The sequence below is a fragment of the Heteronotia binoei genome, chromosome 17 (assembly GCF_032191835.1).
Source record: "Heteronotia binoei isolate CCM8104 ecotype False Entrance Well chromosome 17, APGP_CSIRO_Hbin_v1, whole genome shotgun sequence".
Lineage (NCBI taxonomy): Eukaryota > Metazoa > Chordata > Lepidosauria > Squamata > Gekkonidae > Heteronotia > Heteronotia binoei.
The window spans coordinates 2,785,796-2,808,842 of NC_083239.1; the positions used below are offsets into that span (position 1 = coordinate 2,785,796).

At 43.2% G+C, this 23,047-nt stretch overlaps 1 protein-coding gene across 1 annotated transcript in view; it reads left to right on the forward strand.

The window, feature by feature from the left end:
* PPFIBP1 (PPFIA binding protein 1) overlaps positions 1–23,047 on the forward strand; it is a 212,621-nt gene that overhangs the window by 128,667 nt on the left and 60,907 nt on the right. Inside the window, exons 10-15 of the mRNA XM_060258534.1 lie at positions 3,343–3,404; positions 7,474–7,558; positions 10,951–11,102; positions 16,721–16,851; positions 20,509–20,713; positions 21,508–21,644. Coding sequence (XP_060114517.1) covers positions 3,343–3,404; positions 7,474–7,558; positions 10,951–11,102; positions 16,721–16,851; positions 20,509–20,713; positions 21,508–21,644 — 772 coding nt within the window. The remainder of the gene's footprint in view (positions 1–3,342; positions 3,405–7,473; positions 7,559–10,950; positions 11,103–16,720; positions 16,852–20,508; positions 20,714–21,507; positions 21,645–23,047) is intronic.

Sequence of the window (23,047 nt, forward strand, 5' to 3'; positions counted from 1 at the left end):
CAGACAGATGTTGGAAATGTCAAAAGCATCAAGGCTCTTTCTACCATATGTGGTGGACTTGTGAAAGAGCTAAAATGTTTTGGCAGATGATTCAGCAAGAGATTTCTAAGATTTTGGGATATGAGTTTCACAAAGTTGCAGAGACTTTTCTGTTGGGACTACAAATGGAAAAATTTCCAAAAGAAGATAGAACTTTAATCTAGTACTTGCTCTCAGCTGCTAGGATATTGTATGCGCAGTTGTGGAAGCAAGAAAAAATACCAGAGAAATGGGACTGGATTATAAAAGTTATGACATGGAGTGAAATGGACAAATTAACAAGAATATTAAGAGACTATGATTTACAAGTTTTTAAGACTGAATGGAAAAAGTTTAGAAGATATGTAGAAAAAGAGTGGAAAATAAAAGGACATTGGACAATCTTTGATAATGATTAAGTTTTAAAAAGAAGAATATAAATTTTTGTTTTAATAGTTAAGGGTACCTTTAAATATTTGCATTTTAAGTAAATAACACCGGCGGGGGTCAAGTAACGGGGAGAGGGGTGGGTAGAAAGTAATATATGGGGTAGATAAAAGAAGCTTTTTTTTTTTAAAAGATGTAAGATATAGATTTATTACCATATGTTACCAATAAAATTGTTTTAAACACAAGAAGTGGCAAGTCCCAGTCACTACTAAAAAACTCTTCCGAAAAGGGTTGGTTTCAAGAGCTGTTGCAAACTTAGCAGCCAGATAACGTTTCCCAAAACTGAGTGCGAACTAAAATGCGATATTATTGCTAATTGTTCACCATTTAACATTGCTCAGAGAGAAAGTTCAGCATTACTTTCCAATGATAGCAGCACATATTATTTTGTCAGGGGAAATTAAAATTTGGTTCACTTACTTCACAATTTATGTTTTTATACTGTTTAAATATTTAGAGAAGTACTAATGCTTAGAAGCTTCTAGATTTTAGCTGCAGAGAGAGAATTAGCTCAGACGGAAGGTTATTTCAGGATGATATTCTGCTGATGAGATATTTGTAAGAAGAGCTGAGAAAATGCAAACGGAAGAACTTTCTCACAGGAATGGTCTGAGGTCTCCAGATTTAGAGAAGGTGGACATCAGTCAGACCATCTGCAGATTTCAGCTTGTGGGAAAGGCTAAAAGGACCCAAGGAAAAGGATGAATATTGAGATAAGGAGTTAGATTCTCAGACCTGAATCTTATGAAAACCTCACAGATTTGCCACCATCTTGCTGCTTGTATCAGAGAGCCACTAACATCTCTGATCAGGCCAACCATAAGCTGAGTTAAAGATCGTTAACAGATATTGAGTGCTTATTTAGAAACAAATTTAGAGACAGTGGGTATAAGGTTATATAAGAAGTTTGATTAATTAAGAAACTTAGAGTAAGTCTAACTACTGAAATTGCTAATTACTGTAACTGGGAAAGTATTTTAATTGTAGTAACTAGATTTAATTGTATAAGAATTTACCTGTTACTTATACCAAACTGTGTAAGATGTACTAAAGTTTAACTGAAAGTATAATGTGAATTTTTTGCTAACTGTTCTTGCCTTCCTATTAATAGCATAAGTCTGCTGTTCTGTGAGAAGACTAGCAATACAATAAAGATTATCTCTTGTTTATAAAGTTTGCCATTGAGTCTCACGTACTGATTCTATGGGAATGCCATATTGTTTGGGAATTGTGGTTATAGAAAGGGCTTATGAACTAGAGAAAGAGAAAAAATTATATATCTCCATTGCTACAAGTCGAATTTTGTATGTGTCTAATTTGTTGTTCGTTTGCATGAACAGAACAGTCATCTTGGGTGACAGAGTTCAGCATATCATAAAGCCTCAGAATCCTCAGATGACTTGTATAAGTTGTGGAGAGAATTGGCATAACAAATACTGAATTAATCATCATTGTCATATGAAAAACCCTTGGTTCTATATAGTAGGAAATGTTCCTGTTACAATCATGGAGTTACATTTGTAATTCTGAGTGCTACAGATATTTTCTGCAAATAAGGATTAAGGACAAAGCAGAGCTTGTACTGGATGGAGAAGTCCTGTTTATGGTCTAGCTCTGCTCTAAACATTTTTTTATAATTGTACTGCAGGTTTTCTTCATTAGCATGAACTTCTTATCACCACAGAGAAATGTAGCATCTAACCATGGCTACATTCATTCTTCGTTATGGCTAAGAATTACTTCTACTATCCATTTCATTTACCATTCCTATAATTACTGGCCTAATATGATTGCTCTCAGTAGATGAATCTGAGGTATCTCCAGGAATGTTTTGCTGTTGGTCTAATGATGGATTGTTTTGCTGCATAGTGTTGACATTCTTTTTAATTAGGAGGACTTGCTTATAGATGTAAGAGTTTAACGGAGAGATACAGATCAAGCATTGCTCAGGATTTCTGCAGTACAGTATAGTAGACTAGACTGCAATTCAAAGTTCCTAGTTCAAATTTCTTCTTGCTCAGGAACTTAGTGTGAGATTTGCCAGTAACAGATAGTATCCCTCTACATAGATGAAGCTTTATTGAAATGTTTCAATGCAGATACTACTGCCTATAGAACCATTACTAGGAATGAAAGTAATCAATACAGGCAGTCCTAAATAATCCCAAGCTGCCACTCTCTCCCCCCAGGCCCCTCAAGCCTAACCAGATGAAAGCCATTACTGTCTTTAACATAAATAAGGCAGAACAGAAAACACAAGGTGATATCATGAAAGGTGCCTCTCTCCTTCCCCAAATGGTATGCGGGGGAGAGTAATTCACAAGATGGTGTTCTCAGCCTCCGATGGCAGAGCTTTCATTCACTGTTCCCAAGGACAGACATGCAATCATACAATACTGAATCCAATATACAATGATGAACATGGCAGACTGAGAGTTAGAATGAGAATTATGACAGCGCATGGATTCTGACTATTAGGCAGACTTGTATAAACAACTATGTCTAGCCAAAGCAAACCCCCCCCCACACACACATACTTCATTATAAAGTTAAAAATAACACTGACCTTCCTTACCAGGTTGTTGCAAGTATTGCTGAGAATAATGTTTGTGCTTTAAGCACTCAGAAGCACTACAAGTGTGCTAAATGTAATATTGGTATCATTAGTCTTAGTCTTATGAGGTTTTGCCAATTTCAAACACTTTGGTTCCTGAGGAAGTGTGTTTCTTCCTTCTGTTTCTTCTCTGACTATTTTAGGGCATACTAAAATGCAAAAGAAGTGGTTAAAATTTTGTCTCCTGCTATGTGGTAAACATTAGCGTTCACACAAAGCGGTATTCTTTTTGGCTTTTATCACTTAATTTATCATTTTAGATATTGAGGTCCAGAAAATGAAGAAGGCTGTGGAATCTCTAACGGCAGCAAATGAAGAGAAGGTACTGGCAATGTGTGTTACAGAGCCGCTGATTTTTCTGTGAAGCTGCAACTTTTAAAATTTAATTTGACAGGGACACAAACAGTTGCAGTCATTATCAAAATTGAACAGAAAGACTCCAGTGCCGGTTCACACAAAAGAAAACTGGAGGTGGGGAGAATTTGATGCAATAGAAGAAAAAAAAAAGGAATCTGATTTACTTAATGCCAGCGTCTGTGAAGCACCTGAAGGAAGTGTTCAACTTTTATACATAGTCATAGAATTGGAAAGGACCTACAGGGTCATCTAGTCCTACCCCTTGCACAATGCAAGAAATTCACAAGTACCTTGCCCCCACACCATCAGTAACCCCTGCTCCATGCCCAGAAGATGGCAAAAAAAAAAAAAAAATCCTCCAGGATCCCTGGCCAAACTGGAGAAAAATTGCTTCCTGACCCCTAAGTGGTAAACAGCATTTCCCTGGACATGTAAAAAAGGACTAAGCAACTCTTGTTTCCCTTCTTCTCATTATCTGCCTAAATTTACAAAATCAGCACTGCTGTCAGATGGCCATCTAGCCTCCATTTAAAAACCTCCAAAGAAGGAGAGCCCACCATCTACTGAGGAAACCTGTTCCATTGAGGAACTGCTCTAACTCTCAGGAAGTTCTTCCTAATGTTTAGCCAAAAACGCTTGATTTAATCTCAATCCGTTGGTTCTAACCTTCTGGGGCAACAGAAATCAACTCAACATTATCCTCTAAATGACAGCCTTTCAAGTACTCGAAGATGGTTATCATATCACCTCTCAGTCACCTCTCCAGGCTAAACATATCCAGCTCCTTCAGCCTTTCCTCATAGGACCTGGTCTCCAGACCATTTACCATCTTTGTTGCCCTCCTCTGGACCTGTTCCATTGTCTGTATCCTTCTTAAAATGTGGTGCCCAAAACTGAACACAATACTCTAGGTGAGGTCTAACCAGAGCAGAGTAAAGCAATACCATTAGTTTGCATGATGCCAAAGATGCTAAAATCAACAAAAAAGGGTTTTTTCAGAGTAAGAAAAAGAGCAATGAAGTATCAGTTGCCTATACTTTTCAGGAATGTCAAAATGTATGGGTTTGGGGTTAGGCATTACTGCCTGCTCTGTGATAGCTTCTTTTTCATAAATAGCAGAAGTAATTAAGGCCTCATAGATCTAAGAAGCTCAGCAGGACTGACTCTGGCAAGTATCTGGAAGGAAGAAATCAATAATAGAGAATTAATCCACTGGTATCTCAGGCTCTGGGGGGGGGGGGGGGGCTGGGATTTTAGGTAGATACACCAAATTTGCAGCATAGCATCCAGTGCCTCTCCCCAAAATCCCCTCCAGGTTTCAAAAGGGTTGGACCAGGGGGTCCAATTCTAAGAGCCCCAAAAGAAGGTGCCCCTATTCTTCATTATTTCCTATGGAGGGAAGGCATTTAAAAGGAGCGTGGTCCTTTTAGATGTGAGGCCAGAACTCCCTTTGGAGTTCAATTGTGCTTGTCACAACCTTGCTTCTGGCTCAACCCCCAAAGTTCTCAGATATTTCTTGAATTGGACTTGGCAACCCTATTCCATAATTAAAAACATCTATGGTGCTTTACGTATTTTTCCATGTGAGCTTTTTTCCATGTGGGCTTATTTCAGTAAGGGCTTTATTTCCATGTGGGCATGTTTCCATGGGGGCTTTTTTCCTGTGAGCATTTATGTCCATGGGTTTTTTTCTTTGGGCATTCTTCCTTTGTGTTTCTTCCCTAGAACCATGATCACCATCTTCAAGTACTTGAATGACTGTCATATAGAGAATGGTGTGGAATTGTTTTCTGTTGCCCCAGAAGGTAGGACCAGAACCAATGGGTTGAAATTACATCAAAAAAAGTTTCCAGCTCAACATTAGGAAGAACTTCCTGACAGAGCGGTTCCTCAGTGGAACAGGCTTCCTCGGGAGGTGGTGGGCTCTCCTTCCTTGGAGGTTTTAAACAGGCTAGATGGCCATCTGACAGCATTGCAGATCCTGTGAATATAGGGGGTGGTATTTGTGAATTTCTTGCATTGTGCAGGGGATTGGACTAGATGATCCTGGAGGTCCCTTCCAACTGTATGATTCTGTGATTGTATAACAGTATACTTCTGTTGATATTTCTGGTGAGGGGTCTGGAGACCAAGTCCTATGAGGAAAGCTTGAATGAGCTGGGTATGTTTAGGGCTGTCATATAGAGGATGTTGCAGAATTGTTTTCTGTTGCTCCAGAAGGTCAGATCAGAACCAGTGGGTTTCCATTAGGAAGAACTTCCTGACAGTTACAGTGGTTCCTCACTGGGACAAGCTTCCTTAGGCGATGGTGGGCTCTCTTTCCTTAGCGGTTTTTAAACAGAGGCTAGATGGCCCTTTGATAGCAATGCTGATCCTGTGAATTAGGCATATCATGAGAAGGAGGGCAGGAAGGTTACATCAGTGCTTAGTTCTACGGACCCCTTCTTATACACCTGAGGAAATGCTGATTGACACTTCAAACATTTTCTCTAGGCCAGATTGGCAAAGGATCCTGGCAGGTTTTGCCATCCTCTGGCCATGGAGCAGAGGTCACTGGGGATGTATGTGTGTTGGGAAGGTATTTGTGAATTTCCTACTTTGTGCAGGGTTGGACTAGATGACCCTGGAGATCCCTTCCATGTCTATGATACAGCCCAAAATTACATTGGCCTTTCTAGGTATTGCATCACAGTGCTGACTCATGTTCAGTGTATGGTCCACTGAGACCCCTAGATCCTTTTCGCGCAAACTACTGCCAAGACAAGTCTCCCTCCCTCCTTTAATTATACAGTTGATACAGTTCCCACCTAAATGTAGAACTTCACATTTATTCCAGTTAAAATTCATTTTAGCCCAGTCTTCTAACCTGTCAAGATCATCCTGTATCCTGACTCTGTCTTCTATCATATTTAATACTCCTCCTAATTTAGAATCATCTGCAAATTTAATGAGCATTCCCTCTATTTCTTCATAAGCGGCCCCGTGGCACAGAGTGGTAAAGCAGCAGTACTGCAGTACTGTGGTCTGAACTCTCTGCTCACGACCTGAGTTTGATTCCAGCGGAAGCTGGATTCAGGTACCCGGCCCAAGGTTGACTCAGCCTTCCATCCTTCCGAGGTCAATAAAATGAGTACCCAGCTTGCTGGCGGGAAAGTGTAAAAGACTGGCGAAGGCAATGGCAAATCACCCTGTAAAAAAAAGTCTGCTGTGAAAACGTTGTGAAAGCAACGTCACCCCATAGTCGGAAACGACTGGTGCTTGCACAGGGGACCTTTCCTTTCCTATTTCTTCATCCAAATCATTTATTTGAACAAAACAGGTCCCAGGACAGATCCTTAAGGCACTCCACTTGTCACTTTTCTCCAAGAGGATGAGAAACCATTATCAAGCACTCATGGAATCATCTAGGCTCTGTATCTAGATTTGTAGTTCTTAAGAAATGCATGCCTCTTCCCGTAGGAAAAAATGAGAAGCTGGGGGAGGGTTCATATTATTTCCAAAATAGGAGATGAGAAAGTCTTATTTGCTCTCTCCACCCTTTGAATTCAGGGAACTCATAATGCTGCTGATTCTATATTGTCACTGTTAACATTAAACAATTTTGAGATGCTGTGTCCTTTATTTTTCTTCTAATATATATGTGAATGTTAAACTTTTAATTTTTTTTTTTTTAAAAACGACCACTCTTTGGGTGCAATCTGTCAACTAGTCACAGATTTACCTGGATGCCACAAGTTCTATCTTTGACTATTTAAACATTAATTTTTTACTACTATTCAGGAGTCATTTTGTAGAAAAATAGGTGGTGGAGCTCATCCAGGGGTTGTTATGCAGCTGCACATACTAGTCAATGGACAAGGAGGTAGAACTCTCAGAAGGAGGAGGCGGCACTCCCAAGCTCCCACTGAATCTGAGGCCTGCTACCATTACTAATTTTCCTGTTATCCCAAGTCTGAGGGAAGGGAAGGCAGCAGGAAAGTCTAAATAATACATGTAAACATGCTTTCCTTCCTCACCTCCTTTTGTTTTTACAGGATCAGAAGATTGAAGAGCTTCAACAGTCTCTCACTCGATATAAGAAAGTGCAGGATATGGTAATATTGGCTCAGGTCAAAAAAGGTATGACACGAATGTAGCGGTAGCTATTATATCACTGACTTTTTCCTGCTAATTTTGCAAGCTAACCAAGAGTTCAAGCACTCCCAACTGTTAGCAAACTCTGTTCAAACTTACTTGAATCTCGGACAGTTAATTGAACCATTTCAGAAATATTAGATTAATTGCTTTTTAATAGAGGTTGATAGTTGATATTGGCCTTCTCAGGGGTCATTTTGTAGAAAAATAGGTGGTGAGACCTTGTCGGGCTGGGCTGGGCTATTTCTGTACCCATTTAAGATTAGGTAGCAGAGCTCATCCAGAGACTGTTATGCAGCTGCGCATACCATTCAATGGGCAAGGAGGTGGAACTCTCAGGGTGAGGTGGAACTTCCAGGGTGAAGTGGAACTCTCAGAACAGTTCCAGAGCTGTGCTCCTGTGGGCTCCCACTGAATCCGAGGCCTGGGCCGTCTTATCATTTATTTATTTATTATTTAGATTTATATTCTGCCCTGCCTGCAAGTGGGCTCAGGGTGGATCACAACATTTAAAAAACACATTGAATAGCAATCCAATAAAAAACAATATAAATTCCCTAGAAACACAGGGTTTCCAACTGGACTCAATTGGTCTCCAACTTCCTAAACTGGGCTTTATACAAGAATAGATACTATTTCAGTATTATCAGCATTGTCAGCAGTATCGACGGAGCTACAGTCTTCCTGGATGCCTCAACCAAAAACCCTGAAGAATGGCAACAGATCCTGCATATTTTGCTATATGAGATGTAATTCATATGCGCTCACTGACTGGATCATTTGCACTTGTTTTGATTATCTCATGTTAGTTAAGAATCAATGACTTCACTAGATAAAAATCACATGGATTATGATAGAACAGATTTAGAAAAAAGATAATCTTGATCTTTTTTATAATTATGCACTACCGTGATGAGCAAATCAGATTTCTTTGGAGGGAAGTCTCAGAAGAAGACTAAGTTAGATTTCTGGGTGTGTGACTTGGGCTTTATGATAACCCCTAAGAGCACTGAGACAAAAAGGTGAAATCTGGCTTGCTTTTCAAATTATTACTTGCTGTGATATGGTTAAGCAGTGCTGTAGGAACTTTGATAATTTTAGCATTTATTTGTGCAACAATTGTAGGGTTAAGAACATAAGAACATAACAGAAGCCATGTTGGATCAGGCCAACGGCCCATCAAGTCCAACACTCTGTGTCACACAGTGGCAAAAAATTTTATATACACACATACACTGTGGCTAATAGCCACTGATGGACCTGTGCTCCATATTTTTATCTAAACCCTTCTTGAAGGTGGCTATACTTGTGGCCGCCACCACCTCCTGTGGCAGTGAATTCCACATGTTAATCACCCTTTGGGTGAAGAAGTACTTCCTTTTATCCGTTTTAACCTGTCTGCTCAGCAATTTCATCGAATGCCCACGAGTTCGGGTTAATTTTTACATGCTTGTGTTTCTTGCTGTCTTGCATAATGAAGAGAATGGTTTCTTTTTTCAAAAAAGGATTATCTTCTCTATCTGTTTTCAATCTAGTTTGTTCATTCCTCGTTTATTTGTATTATCAGACTTAAGGCTGATCCTTTAACAGATAAATCCTGGATAACTCTGCTACTAAGCGGTTTTTTTAATCTAGTTGTTCTCTAATTGGAGTCAGGAGTGGAATCTCTTGTTACACTAATTTACCTGGCCACTTTGTGGCTGACACAATACAATAAGTTCATTTACCGTGATAGAATAATGCCATTTTGTGTGTATGTGCAGCATGTTTGCATGGTTGAGTAGGCCTGTATAATATCCCTTGTAGATTTGTTTACATGCATAAGAGAGAGAGATTAGTGACAGTGGGCCTGTATAAGCAGGAGTTATTTCGTTCTTCTTTGTGGTGTATGAGTAATTTTGATCCATTATCTTCTCTGACTGGCAAAGCCCTTGCGAGGATTCAGGCAGAGACACGTCTTGCTCAGTCCTGATATCTGAGATCCTTTATTTGAAGAAGATGGGAATTGAACCTGTGTTCCGCCACTGTACCCCATATTTTCAGAAGTACCACGCTTTCCCCTTCCTGGTTGATGTAGGACTTGAACAATTAACCTACACGCCTTCAGAGAGTATAGGACAGGGGTGTCAAACTCATTTGTTATGAGGGCCGGCTCTGACATAAATGAGAGATCGTCAGGCTGGGCTGGGCTGGGCCTTTTCTGTACCTATTTAAGATTAGGTAGCAGAGATGCCCCGTGGCGCAGAGTGGTAAAGCTACAGTACTGCAGTCCTAAGCTCTGCTCACGACCTGAGTTTGATCCCGGCGAAAGCTGGGTTCAGGTAGCTGGCCCAAGGTTGACTCAGCCTTCCATCCTTCCGAAGTCAATAAAACGAATACCCAGCTCGTTGGTGTAAACTGTAGATGACTGGAGAAGGCAATGGCAACCCATCCTGTAAAAAAGTCTGCCATGAAAACATTGTGATGCGGTGTCATTCCAGAGTCAGAAATGACTGGTGCTTGCACAGGGGACTATCTTTCCCTTTTAGCAGAGATGTAAACTTTTTAAAGGACACAATCATGAGTGAAGATTTTTTTTTTAAACCAAAATAAAACATGCTTAAAGCGTTAGCACTTGTTGGTCAAGGTGCTTTCTTTGTATTTCTCCTATGGGATCCAAGGAGCTGGGCATATGAACATATGAAGCTGCCTTATACTGAATCAGACACTTGGTCCATCAAAGTCAGTATTGTCTTCTCAGACTGGCAGCGGCTCTCCAGGGTCTCAAGCTAAGGTTTTTCACCCCTATTTGCCTGGACCCTTTTTTTGAGATGCCAGGGATTGAACCTGGGACCTTCTGCTTCCCAAGCAGATGCTCTACCACTGAGCCACTGTCCCTCCCCAAAGGAAGATCTGGCTCTTTCCCTCCTTCCTCAAGGGACCAGGAGGGGGGAGGAAGCTTTACCAATGGAGAAAACAGAGGTTTTGCTTTCCTGTTATTCCTGTGCAATTGAGCAAGCCTTGCAAAGCAAGTTGAGATGCAGAAGGAAGCAAGAGAGAGGGAGAAGGAAGCAGACAAGAGGCTTGGGGGGCTGATATGGCCCTTGGGCCACATGTTTGACACCCCTGGTATAGGACATGTGGAGCCGTCAAAACCCAACAAATATGAAATGTAAAACTATTCATTCACAACATTTTATGTAAAATTTCCATTCAAAAGCCGCAGAGCACAACTGCCCAGTCATCTGACTTTAACGTATGAGGTCTTTACTAAGAGATCAAGAAGTTCTTTTACTGACTCTGAGCAAAATTGTCATATTTGAACCAGCATTTGTTCAGCATGACAATATTCATAACGAGAAGAAGCGGTGAACTACTTTACCTTTCTGTGTTGGTAGGCAAGGATGATGAATACGAGGAGTCTGCTAACTTGGGATCTGTTCCAGCAACAGATTTACAAAATCTAACAGAATCGGAGAAATGTCCGTCTTCTATGCCGGCATCAGGCTCTCCAAACCATGAAGAGTTTAGAACAAAATCTCCAGAACAGGTATATATTTTTTGTTTGTTTGTTTCCTTCCCCCCACCCCATATATTGATGCCGTTTGATTAGTGTCAATGCTGTGTTGGTGGAAATTAGACTTGTTAGTGAGGGAAGCAGTCCAGTGTGAAGCTTAATTTTTTTTTCATGAATACAGACAGGCCCCCCCCCCCCCGCACCCTTCCCGACCCGGGGCCTTAGGCTGTGGTTGGTTGGTTGCAACAGAGTTGACTGAAGTTGAATCCATTGAAGACGGAGGTCCTGTACCTGAGCTGCAGGGGTTTAGATATGGGAATCTGGCTCTTGGCCCTGACTGGAGCATAATTGACCCCGCACTTAGGGTTTGGAGTCTAGGGGGGACTCTGGATGCCTCGCTATCCAGTCGTTACCGGGTCGCTACCAGGTCACAATGGTTGCCAAATTAGCCTCCTTTCATTTTCAAGCAGGTTTGGCCACTAATCCCTTATCTTTCCTTTCACTACTTGGCGATAGTGATCCATGCAACGATCCCTTCCAGATGGGACTATTGCATCTCACTGTATGCGGGCTTACCCTCGTACCTGATCTAGAAGCTGCAGCTAGTGCTAAATGCGGCAGTGCGCCTGGTGTCTGTGACTGCTTTGTGGGCACACATTCTGCTGGTACTGTGCCCTGGCTGCTGATATAGTTCTGGATCTGTTTCAAGTTGTGAGTTTTAACCTTTTGAGGCTCTGAGTGGCCAAGGAACAACATATCTGCAGGACTGCCTCTTCCCGTATGTATCCCAAAGGGCCTTGCAATTGGCCAATAAACCTCTACTGTTAATCCCATACCCAAAAGACATCCATCTAGCCTCAACCAGGCCCGGTGGAGTGAGCTCCCCATAGAGATCAGGGCCCTGCAGAATTTGACCGTTTTCGCACACAGCTCACCTCGCAGTCACAATCCTGTTCCCTCCGCAGCGTCTGGTTGGATTTCCCACCATCTGCGCCGAAGTTACAGGAAGTGCCGCAGCTTTTGCGTAGCAAACGTAAACTGGTAAAATTGTAAATTTAATTGTTGTATATTTAAATTGTTAGGTACGGATTACTTTGTGAACCCTTCTGTTGTAACCCGCCCTGAGCTCACTTCAGTGGGGAGGGCAGGATAGAAACTGAATAAATAAATAATAAAAAACGAATAGTAGAAAAATAAGCAACAGTGGGATGAAGAAGTGTGTTCTTAACTGGCTCCAGAAACTTGGCGCAGAATATCTGTGCAGAGGATGTTACAGAGACAGGGTGCCACTGCAGGAAATACCGTGCATCACATGAAATCCTACCTTATTTCTGACAGTGGTCGGGTACAGCATAGGGTTTCAGGAGATGACCACAGTACCACAGTGATTAGATATTGAAGAAGAAGATACTGGATTTATATCCTGCCCTCCACTCCGAAGAGTCTCAGAGCGGCTCACAATCTCCTTTACCTTCCTCCCCCACAACAGACACCCTGTGAGGTGGGTGGGGCTGGAGAGGGCTCTCACAGCAGCTGCCATTTCAAGGACAACCTCTGCCAGAGCTATGGCTGACCCAAGGCCATGCCAGCAGGTGCAAGTGGAGGAGTGGGGAATCAAACCCGGTTCTCCCAGATAAGAGTCCGCACACTTAACCACTACACCAAACTGGCTCTTCAAGTACCCTTGTCCCAAACCATGTCTTCAAAGGCTGCCCCATGTATTGGTCTACCTTGAACATGATTAGAGCATTGATAGCTGTGGCCAAATCACCTTTGTCAAGGAATGGAAAAGTGGCAGCTGGCTGACCAACTGAAACAGGCCGAAAGGTCCGATGTGCCACAGAGTGGATCTGAGCCTTCACATGTAAGAACAGGACCAGTAACACTCCAAACCTTCCAAAGGGAGCACAGCCTTTCTGTTCCTGACTCTGTATAGAACCACCCAACAGCACCACCATCTTGTTTGGACTGTGTTTCAGTTTATTTGGCTTTCATACAGCCCAATACCACTGTCAAGCAGCTGTTTAGGACACTGCAAACCTGAAAAGGAATCTAGGTTTGCAGAAAAATGTGAAATAAAAAAAAATATCCTAGGCAACTTTAAAAAATCAGAAAACGATAGAAGCCTGTAGCTTTAAAGCATCAGTGGTTCTTGTTAAGCAACCATAGCATTCCAAGTTTGACTCTATCAATAAAAAGACACAGCCCTTTCCAACCCTATTTTGATATTTGAAGAAAACTCACTGGGGCCAGTCCTGGCTGGGGTTACCAGCTCCAGATTGGGAAATTCCTGGAGATTTTGTGATGAAGACTGAAGAGTGCAGGATTTGAGGAAGGGAGAGGCTTCAGCATGGTACAGTGCCGCAGAGTCCGCTCTCCAAAGCAACCAGTTTCTCCAAGGGGACAAATGAGGGAGTGCTTATTAAATCTGCAGATTGTACTAAATTGAGAGAGGTAGCAAATACAGTAGAAGAAAGAATCAGGAGACAGGATGATCTTGACAGGCTTGAAAACTGGGCTAACACAAATAAAATGCATTTAAAGGGGATAAATATAAAGTTCTGCATTTGATTAGGAAAAATCAAATGCTTAATTATAGGATGGGGGAGACTCATCTTGGCAGTAGTTTGTTTGAAAAGGATCTAGTGAACATGAGTCAGCAGTGTGATGTGGTAGCTAAAAAGACCAATGTGATTTTGGGTTATATCAAAAGAAGTATAATGTTCAGATCATGCAAAGGGATGGTATCACTTTGCTCTGCTCTGGTTAGACTTCACGTAGAATATTGTGTTCAGTTTTGGGCACCACAATTTAAGAAGGATATAGACAAGCTTGAATGTGTCCATAAGAGGGCAACAAAGATGTTTAGGGGTCTGGAGACCAGGTCCTAGAAGAAAAGCCTGAAGGACTGGGAGACCAGGTCCTACAAAGAAAGTTTGATGTTTAGCCTGGAGATTGAGAGGTGATATGATAACCATCCTCAGGTATTTGAAAAGCTGTCATATAGAAGATAGTGTGGTTGTCATGAGAATGAAGATCTAGCACTTGGCACCTCCCTTGCTTGGAATATGCCTTGAGTATGTGTGAACCAAAGGTCTGTGTTGTCTCTGACTGATATACAGTTTGGTGTGAGAAATTGGGAGAAGGGAAGAGCCAAAGTTGGCCACACATTTTTGAGTATATCTAACCTGTCTGTATCTTGTAACCTCATTCCTGGCAACTCTCAAGCAGAGGGTTGACTTCTGTATCATTACAATAAACTCCACCTATGTTATCATAAGTGAGTGTCATTTGGTTGATACCTGGCCGATCCTCACAGGGCAGCCCTTTGGGTTCAGGCAGAAATTTTTCTCCAGGCTAGTTTAGCCAGGGATCCTGGAGAGGGTTTTTTTGGCCATCTTCTAGGCATGGAGCAGGTGTCGTTGTGTGTTTGTAGGGGGGAGGTACTTGTGAATTTTCTTCATGGTTCCTGTGCAGTCCCACACTTGGGTTTTGGGCCTTCACGGATGTGACCTTGGAGAACTCTTAAGAGCAGTGTCAGCATTTTTGGCAAGCTTTTTCCTCAGCTCTGGGGAGCAGACAGCCGCTGAGCATACCTAGAGCTGAGGAGAAAGCCCTGCCTCCACTCAGCTTCTCTTTCGCCACTGCCCTGATTGGACCTCGTTGTGTTCCTGCTCCTTTTTACCTCAGCGTTTTATCAATTTCCCCTTACCTTCTTCAAAAATTTTCTTCGATCTCTTCCAACTTCTTCGGCTCCCTTGACTTTCTCTTTCAAAACAACAAAAAAGGACCCTCGTGAGTTTGTCAGTTCTGGATAAATAGAGTGCTAAGGGTGGGTGGATAGAAAGAGCTACAAAGATGGGGGTGAGTTGAAGTGCCAAGGGTGGGTGGTAGGTGGGGAGAGCAGCAAGGGTGGGGTAGATTGATGGAGAAATGATGTGGAGGGGGGGGGGCAAATGAGATGAAGGGAAATGTCATTGTCATTCATATGAACATATGAAGCTGCCTTATACTGAATCAGACCCTGGGTCCATCAAAGTCAGTATTGTCTACTCAGACTGGCAGCGGCTCTCCAGGGTCTCAGGCTGAGGTTTTTCACACCTATTTGCCTGGACCCTTTTAGTTGGAGATGCCAGGGATTGAACCTGGGACCTTCCCAAGCAGATGCTCTACCACTGAGCCACTGTCCCTCCCTAAAGTCAGTATTGTCTACTCAGACTGGCAGCGGCTCTCCAGGGTCTCAAGCTGAGGTTTTTTCACACCTATTTGCCTGGACCCTTTTTTGGAGATGCCAGGGATTGAACCTGGGACCTTCCCAAGCAGATGCTCTACCACTGAGCCACTGTCCCTCCCTAAAGTCAGTATTGTCTACTCAGACTGGCAGCGGCTCTCCAGGGTCTCAAGCAGAGGTTTTTCACACCTATTTGCCTGGACCCTTTTAGTTGGAGATGCCGGGGATTGAACCTGGGACCTTCTGCTTACCAAGCAGATGCTCTACCACTGAGCCACCGTCCCTCCCCGAAGTTAAAGTTTATGCTGGAATATGAACATATGAAGCTGCCTTATACTGAATCAGACCTTTGGTCCATCAAAGTCAGTATTGTCTTCTCAGACTGGCAGCAGCTCTCCAGGGTCTCAAGCTGAGGTTTTTCACACCTCTTTGCCTGGACCCTTTTTGGGAGATGCCAGGGATTGAACCTGGGACCTTCTGCTTCCCAAGCAGATGCTCTACCACTGAGCCACCATCCCTCCTACATATGAAGCTGCCTTATACTGAATCACGCCCTGGGTCCATCAAAGTCAGTATTGTCTTCTCAGACTGGCAGCGGCTCTCCAGGGTCTCAAGCTGAGGTTTTTTCACACCTATTTGCCTGGACCCTTTTTTGGAGATGCCAGGGATTGAACCTGGGACCTTCTGCTTCCCAAGCAGATGCTCTACCACTGAGCCACCGTCCCTCCTTCAGTCAGCAGTTTTTCTCCAGGCCAGTTGGCAAGGGATCCTGGAGGTTTTTGCCATCTTCTTGGTGTGGTGCAGGGTTCACTGGGGATGTATGTGTGTGGGGAGGGTATTTGTGAAGTTGCTGCATTGTTCAGGGGGTTGGACTAGATGACCCCAGAGGTACCTTTCAACCCTATGATCCGATGACCAATAAGGCAAACGGGAGAAAGGGGGGAAATAGGAGGCAGGCTAAGAGAGAAGGAGAGGGGTAGATTGATGGAAAAGGGATGGGGCAAAAGAGGTTGGATTTGCTTGACAGATAAGAGGGAGAGGATTGTTAGAGAAGAGGGAAGAGGGAAGGAAGCAAAGGGAAGAGGGATAAACACTTGCTGCAATTTTCTTGGAGGTCCCAACTTGTAGATGTTGAATAATGTGTGGGACAAGACAGAGTTTTGGAGAACTCCATAGCATAAATTCCGTGGCTAGAAGCCATGTAAGGAAAATTGCAGATTCTAAGGCTTAAATGTTAAAGACTGTCTAAATTCTTCCCATAAGTATTAAGTGTAAGTTACATGAGCATACTGATCTAACCTGAAGGCACTATGCTTTAGACTTAAAGCTATTGAACTTTACTATATTGTACTCTTGGGTTTAGCAAGTTAATGTACAATTTGCCACCTTCAAATGGGAATGATATGTCTTTTTCCTGTAGCATTCATTCCAGATCCACACCAGTGTCTTGCAAGTTTCCATCCCTTCTTTCTCACCAACTTCCAGATGCTCAGAAGCATCGACTGAAAAAGAGAAAGCCCAATCTAGGATGGCAGATGCAAGTGAAATCAGGTATGATATTTTGAATGGCTTTTGTTGGACAGTAAAGATGACTTGATGTCTTGATTTTACTTTTGTAGTTCACTTTTTTTGCTGAGACTCTAGGTGGATTACAGTTAAAATAATTAAGTAAGAAACTAGAACCAAGTGGGCAGCCGTGTTGGTCTGAAGCGGTAGAACAAAGTAGGAGTCAAGTGTACCTGTAAGACCAACAAAGTTTTATTCAGAATGGAAGCTTTCGTGTGCTCCAAGCACACTTCATCAGACGAGGAATCAGGTACAGTGAGTAGGGCTATATATACCTGATAGGCAGTGGTTTAGAATGCAAAATGGTACAAATTTAAGCTCCAATGACAGAATAGTAAAATTAACAACTTGAGCAAACCTTTGACCTGAGTTGCATGAGAAAGCGAAAGCAAAAAAAACGGTAATATGTCAAAATGTGGGAATATCTGTGACATTCCCCTTTTCACTGTGTTCATGCCTTCATGACCCAGTCTTTCTCAGTAGGAGAGCAATGTAAACTATTTAGATGAAGAATAACAAGAAGCCAGTGAGGTGGATTACGCTGAGACTGTGTGTCCAGACCAAGTTCACCCAGTACATTTCCTTTGCAGTCTGGGGATTTTTAATCTAGGTTTCCCAGATAAGTAGACTGATACTGACTGCTATACATTGCTGTCTCTGCATTTGTGCGCTGCCTTGCTGGAGTTGTAGTTATTTCTTTGGGGAATAGCATAGTTTTGAAGACAAACACATAGCCCTCAGTCTGTGCCATGGTGCCTTCACATATTTGTAACCAGCGCATGAAGCAATTTGTGTACAAAAGCTTGCAATGCCCAGCCATTTCATGTTTTCCCCTGGGTCTTAGGTTCAAAGTGTGAGATTTCTGTAATGAATGGCAATAAATCAAAAGTAGGTTTTCAGCTTACACATACACATCTGAACAACATCCGAACAGCATACTCAAGATTGCAACAGCACAGATATTGTCTCCAAATTTTGATGCAATAATTTAGAAAAAGAAAGAGAGATTGGATCAATGTCTACCCTTTACTACCCGAAGGAATCTCAGTGGCTTACAATCTCCTTTCCCTTCCCCTCCCCACAACAGACACTCTGTGAGGTAAGTGGGACTGAGAGCTCTGACAGAAATTGCTCTTTCCAGAACAGCCTAGGATAGAGTTTTGACTGACCCAAGGTCACTCCAGCAGCTGCACGTGGAGGAGTGGGGACTCAAACCCGGTTATTCCAGATGAGAGTCCACGCACTTAACCAGAGCAAGAGGTGGCAGTTATCATGGGCTATTAAATAAACAAAATATTGCAAGAGTGCTGATTTTTAAAGCATGTTTTATTTTAAGTTTTTTTTAAAAAAAACCTGTGTGTTTGTCTGTGTCCTTTATAAAGTTTATAAAGCGGGCGCTAGTGGAAGGAATGCACCCCTCCACCGCTCCAGCTCTCCCTGCCCACCATTCAGCCACAGCTGGAGGAGCAGCAGCAGCAGCCACCAGGGGCAGGAATGGAGGGGGGGGCGGGGGGGAGACTGTGATGGCAGGTGGACAACGAAGCTGGGCTCACCAGTCTCCTGCCTTGGAAGCCTTGGATCCCTTGCCAAAAGGGCATCTGGTTGGTTGCATAGAAAGGTAGGAGTGGGATGCTCACTTGGGGCGTGTGGGGGTGCCCCCCCTGACTTTTTAAAAGCCCCCTCCCCCCCAATTTAAAAATCCTGGCTACAGGCCTGGTTCTGAGTATTTACAGAACAGATTTCAAAAAATAGCTGTGGAACAATGCCTCTGCCGTTATGGTTTTAATTAGGTGGAAGATATTACACACCGCATTCTACGTTGCTCCTCTTACGAGTCCATTCAGAACAAAAATGTTGATTCAGTTTCTTGTAAATATTTCCAGCTCAGATGAGGTATGCATGAATTTTTATTGGCAGATGCAGGGGTGGAATTCTAGCAGGAGCGCCTTTGCATATTAGGCTACACACCCCTGATGTAGCCAATCCTCCAAGAGCTTACAATTTGTTTTGCAGAAAAAGCCCGGCAGAAGCTCATTTGCATATTAGGCCACACCCCCTGATGCCAAGCCAGCCGGAACTGCATTCCTGTGCATTCCTGCTAAAAAAACCCCTGTATATAAGAAATTAATTAGTATCTGCTAATTCTGCAAGAATTTTACCTAAATTGTAATTCCATGTTATTTTATGAATTTTTTTTTGCCGTTATTTCTTACCATCTTAGTTTTAAACTTTTTAAAGTTTTATCCTGCTATGTAAAAATATCTTAACCCTTCTGTTGTGGAGAGCACACTGTTATAAGTTGGAATATATGCTGGAATGTTATGGCTTATGGCTAGAAGCAGGGCTTTTTTAGTAGAAAAAGCCCAGCAGGAACTCATCTGCATATCAGGCTACACCTCCTGACATCACCATTGTTTCACATAGGGCTTTTTTGTAGTAAAAGTCCAGCAGGGACTTTCCCCTTATTATTTCCATCATATACTTATTTTCACATAAATATTTTACCCTTATTATAATCTATCTCTAAGAACGTTATTGTCATTTTTAACCAATCATACAATGGTTGCCATGTTTCTTTACACATTTGCACATTTTCTTCTTTTAGTCTCACTGATAAATAATCCATTTCTGCTACTTCAAGCAATTTTTGTAGGAGCACTTCTTGTCTAGGAGTTTGCTTAACTTTCTAATATCTCACGTAAGCTATTCTAGCCGCCATGACTGCATGTACTAAAAATCTATTCACCGGTTTCGAAATACCATTCTGACATATGTTTAATAAATACATCTTGGGTTGGTGATTGATATTTCTTCTTAATACCTTTTGGAGCCAGCTAGGAATCTGGCCCCAATATGTTTTCACTTTAGGGCATTGCCACCAAATATGGTAAAAGGAACAAAGAGGTGGACTGTCAAACCCAGTTGTTTTATAAGGTGGCTAAACAAATGTTAGGCTAATACTCTGGTTCTCCTCCATTATTTACAACCCAGAAAACACGTATGCCTTACCATCTGGTAAAAGAATGTTTATGTTACCGGGGAAGGCATGCTGCGTCTGAAAGATCCACTCCCTAAAATTCAAAGGCTCCTTATCAGTTCGCGCTGTGGTGTGAGAATGCTTTTGTAATAAAATGGATAATCACTTTTCTACACTTTGAACCTTAGATTTGAATGAAGCACCTTTTGTAACATTTTTGTGATACCCTATATATGCACCATGTAACCTCTGGTATCTCAGTATTTCCAAGGACCATGTTCCTTGGGCACCTTTGAATTCCTAAATAAACCAGTCTGTTTGAAGCAAAATCCTTTTCATTATTGGGAATCTCGAGGCTTGATATTTTGGAAATAGTCCCACCTTAGGGGCTTTTTAACACTATGGCAGAAAAGGCCCTTGACAACGGAGAAGCTCCCAACAAGCCGGTAACACCAGTGGGAGAGGATCCAAGGACCAGAGCAGTCCCAAGGCAACCCCTGTGGCACGTACTCAACGCACAGCAGCAAGCTGGGAGAGGATCCCCGCTGCACATACAGCGCCTATTCATCACCCCAAAAGACGGGCCCATGCCAGTCAACTACCCCGATGGACAAGAGACCTGAGCACAGAGAAGCTATCTTGGAGCTTCCACCCCTACACCCTAGACTAGGGGAAGAAGGAGACCCGGTGTCATTGGAAACGAGTGGAGGCGATGGCCAGGAAGACCGAGGCACCGACCCAGTTCCTGAGGAGGAGGATCAGAATCCCGACCCACGGGACGTTCTCCAAATTATGAGGTTGGAGATGGTGGAGATGGCTCGCAATTTCTGCGAGGAAATGTGGGCAAGTAGTGCATTCATGACCCAAGAGGTGAGGAGGCAAATTTACCAAGTGTTGAACCCTCCAGTGCCAGCGGGGGGACCACAACCACCACCGCCGCCACAGCCTGACTATGGACGGGGCTGAGAGCTAACCACAACCTTCAATGGCAACCCCAAAGAGGTGGAGTATTTCACCGTATAGGTGAATACCGTAGCTTCATGTATTATTGGGGGCACACCTTCCCCGACAAATTCAGCCGTGTGGATTACCTGGGTTCCAAGCTGAAAGGGGTTGCCAAATGGTGGTATGTGAGTTTATATGAAACTCGCAGCCCCAAACTGGACTCAGTAGCAGTGTTGCTACGCACAATACTAATCCAGTATGAAGACCCACTTCGAGAAACCCGGACCCTGACTACCCTCCGTGACATGCTACAGGGTCCCAGGTCAGTGAGAGAATATGCTGCAGAATTCCGGGCCAATGCTGCAAAAATATGCAGATGGAACAAACAAATGAAGATAGAACTGTTCCAGAGGGGTCTGAACGCGAGTGTACTGGATCGAGTCCTCCAGCAAGCCCAACCTACCACACTAGTCGGATGGATCCAATTAGCTGGAGAAGTAGAAACCAACATGAAGAGAGTGGCTCTCTATCGCCAACAGCAGCAAGGGGGAAAGGGGGTACATGAGTCTCGGTCTGGAGCGAAGCCAGAGGGGAAGAAAGTAGCTACTGGCAGAGAGGGAACCCCAAAACCCCACAGGTGCTTCCGATGTAGAGATGTGAACCACCTGGCTGCAAACTGCCCAGAGAGACCTTGAGGGCCCCCCCCCCTCACTCCAAAGCCCAGCGCTCCCAAAACCAAGAAGCTGGAGGGATGCCTGAGGGAACTGGTGAAAGGCAGCGTTGTTACCCCAGCACCTCGGGAGAAGAAGATCAGCCTAGTGACCGAATCGGAGGAAGAATCCTGGGAAGATGAGCCGTTAGGAAACGGGAGCGACCTGCACTGAGAGGCGCCAAGCAGCAGGTCGTAGAGCTAATGGCGCCACTAAGGCTGAGAGTAACTGGAACTTTCAAAGAATAGAACAGAACAGAGCAGAATAGAATAGAATAGAACGGAACGGAACGGAACAGAGTTGGAAGGAACCTCTAGGGTCATCTAGTCCAACCCCATGCACAAAGCACACTTTGTTTTTCATCCCCTTGACTTTAGTGAACCCTAGTCTCAAGTGGTTCATACACGCCAGAGCATTGCTAGACTTGGGTTGCACCAGAGACATAATTACTCCAAAATTGGTAGACACTTCGGGACTCCATACGAGCCCATTGCACCACCCCATCCAGTTTGAACATATGGATGGAACTATAATGAAAGGGGAGCCGTGCATGGAGCAAGCGCAAGGAGTGCCAGTCGGGATAGATGACCACTGGGACATGGAAATCTTTGTGGTAGCCCCCTCATCCTCATTTGACATAGTTTTGGGAGTGGGGTGGCTAGCAAAACACAAACTCAACGTCAGATGGGAAGACCAAATTATAGACTTCCAAGATCCTGTGTAAGAATCACACATGGAGGAAGGGTTGGGGCTCAGAAGCACCCCCCCCCCCCAAATGAAAAACTGCCTCACCATAGAAGAGGTGAAGTCAATCCCCAGAGAATACAGAGACCTAAAAGGGGTGTTCAGCGAGGAAGAAGCCAATGAGCTCCCACCCCACAGAGAGACTGATTGTGCAATAGAGCTGATACCCAGTCAGACCTTACCCAAGGCAAAAATTTACTCAATGGAGTGGGCAGAAAAAACTGAACTACGTAAGTTCCTAGACAAAAATCTAGTGCGTGGGTTTATCCACCCGGCTACCGCCCCCCATGCTGACCCCGTACTATTCCAGAAAAAGAAGGACGGGGGGCTAAGACTTTGCACAGACTTCCGAGGGATAAATGCTATATCAGCTTCAAACGCCTACCCTATCCCCCTCATAAAAGATCTACTCAGCATGGTGTCCCATGGGAAGATATTTTACAAAATTGGACTTGAGGGATGCGTACTTTAGAGTTCACATAAAAGAAGGGGACAAGTGGAAAATGGCATTCAACACCCCCATGGGACAATTTGAATACCTAGTGATGCTGTTTTGATTACAAGGAGCTCTGGGGTGTTCATGAACTTTATAAACAAGGTGCTGAGAAAGTACCTATACCAAGGGGTGGTAGTGTACCTTGATGACATCATCATATATTCAGAGGACCTCCAATCACACATAAAGTTGGTGAGAGAGGTGCTAAAGACATTGTATGAACACAAACGGTTTGCCAAATTGTCAAAATGCGAGTTTCACAAAACGGAACTCGACTACCTGGGCTATAGAGTTTCGGGAAAGGGTTTA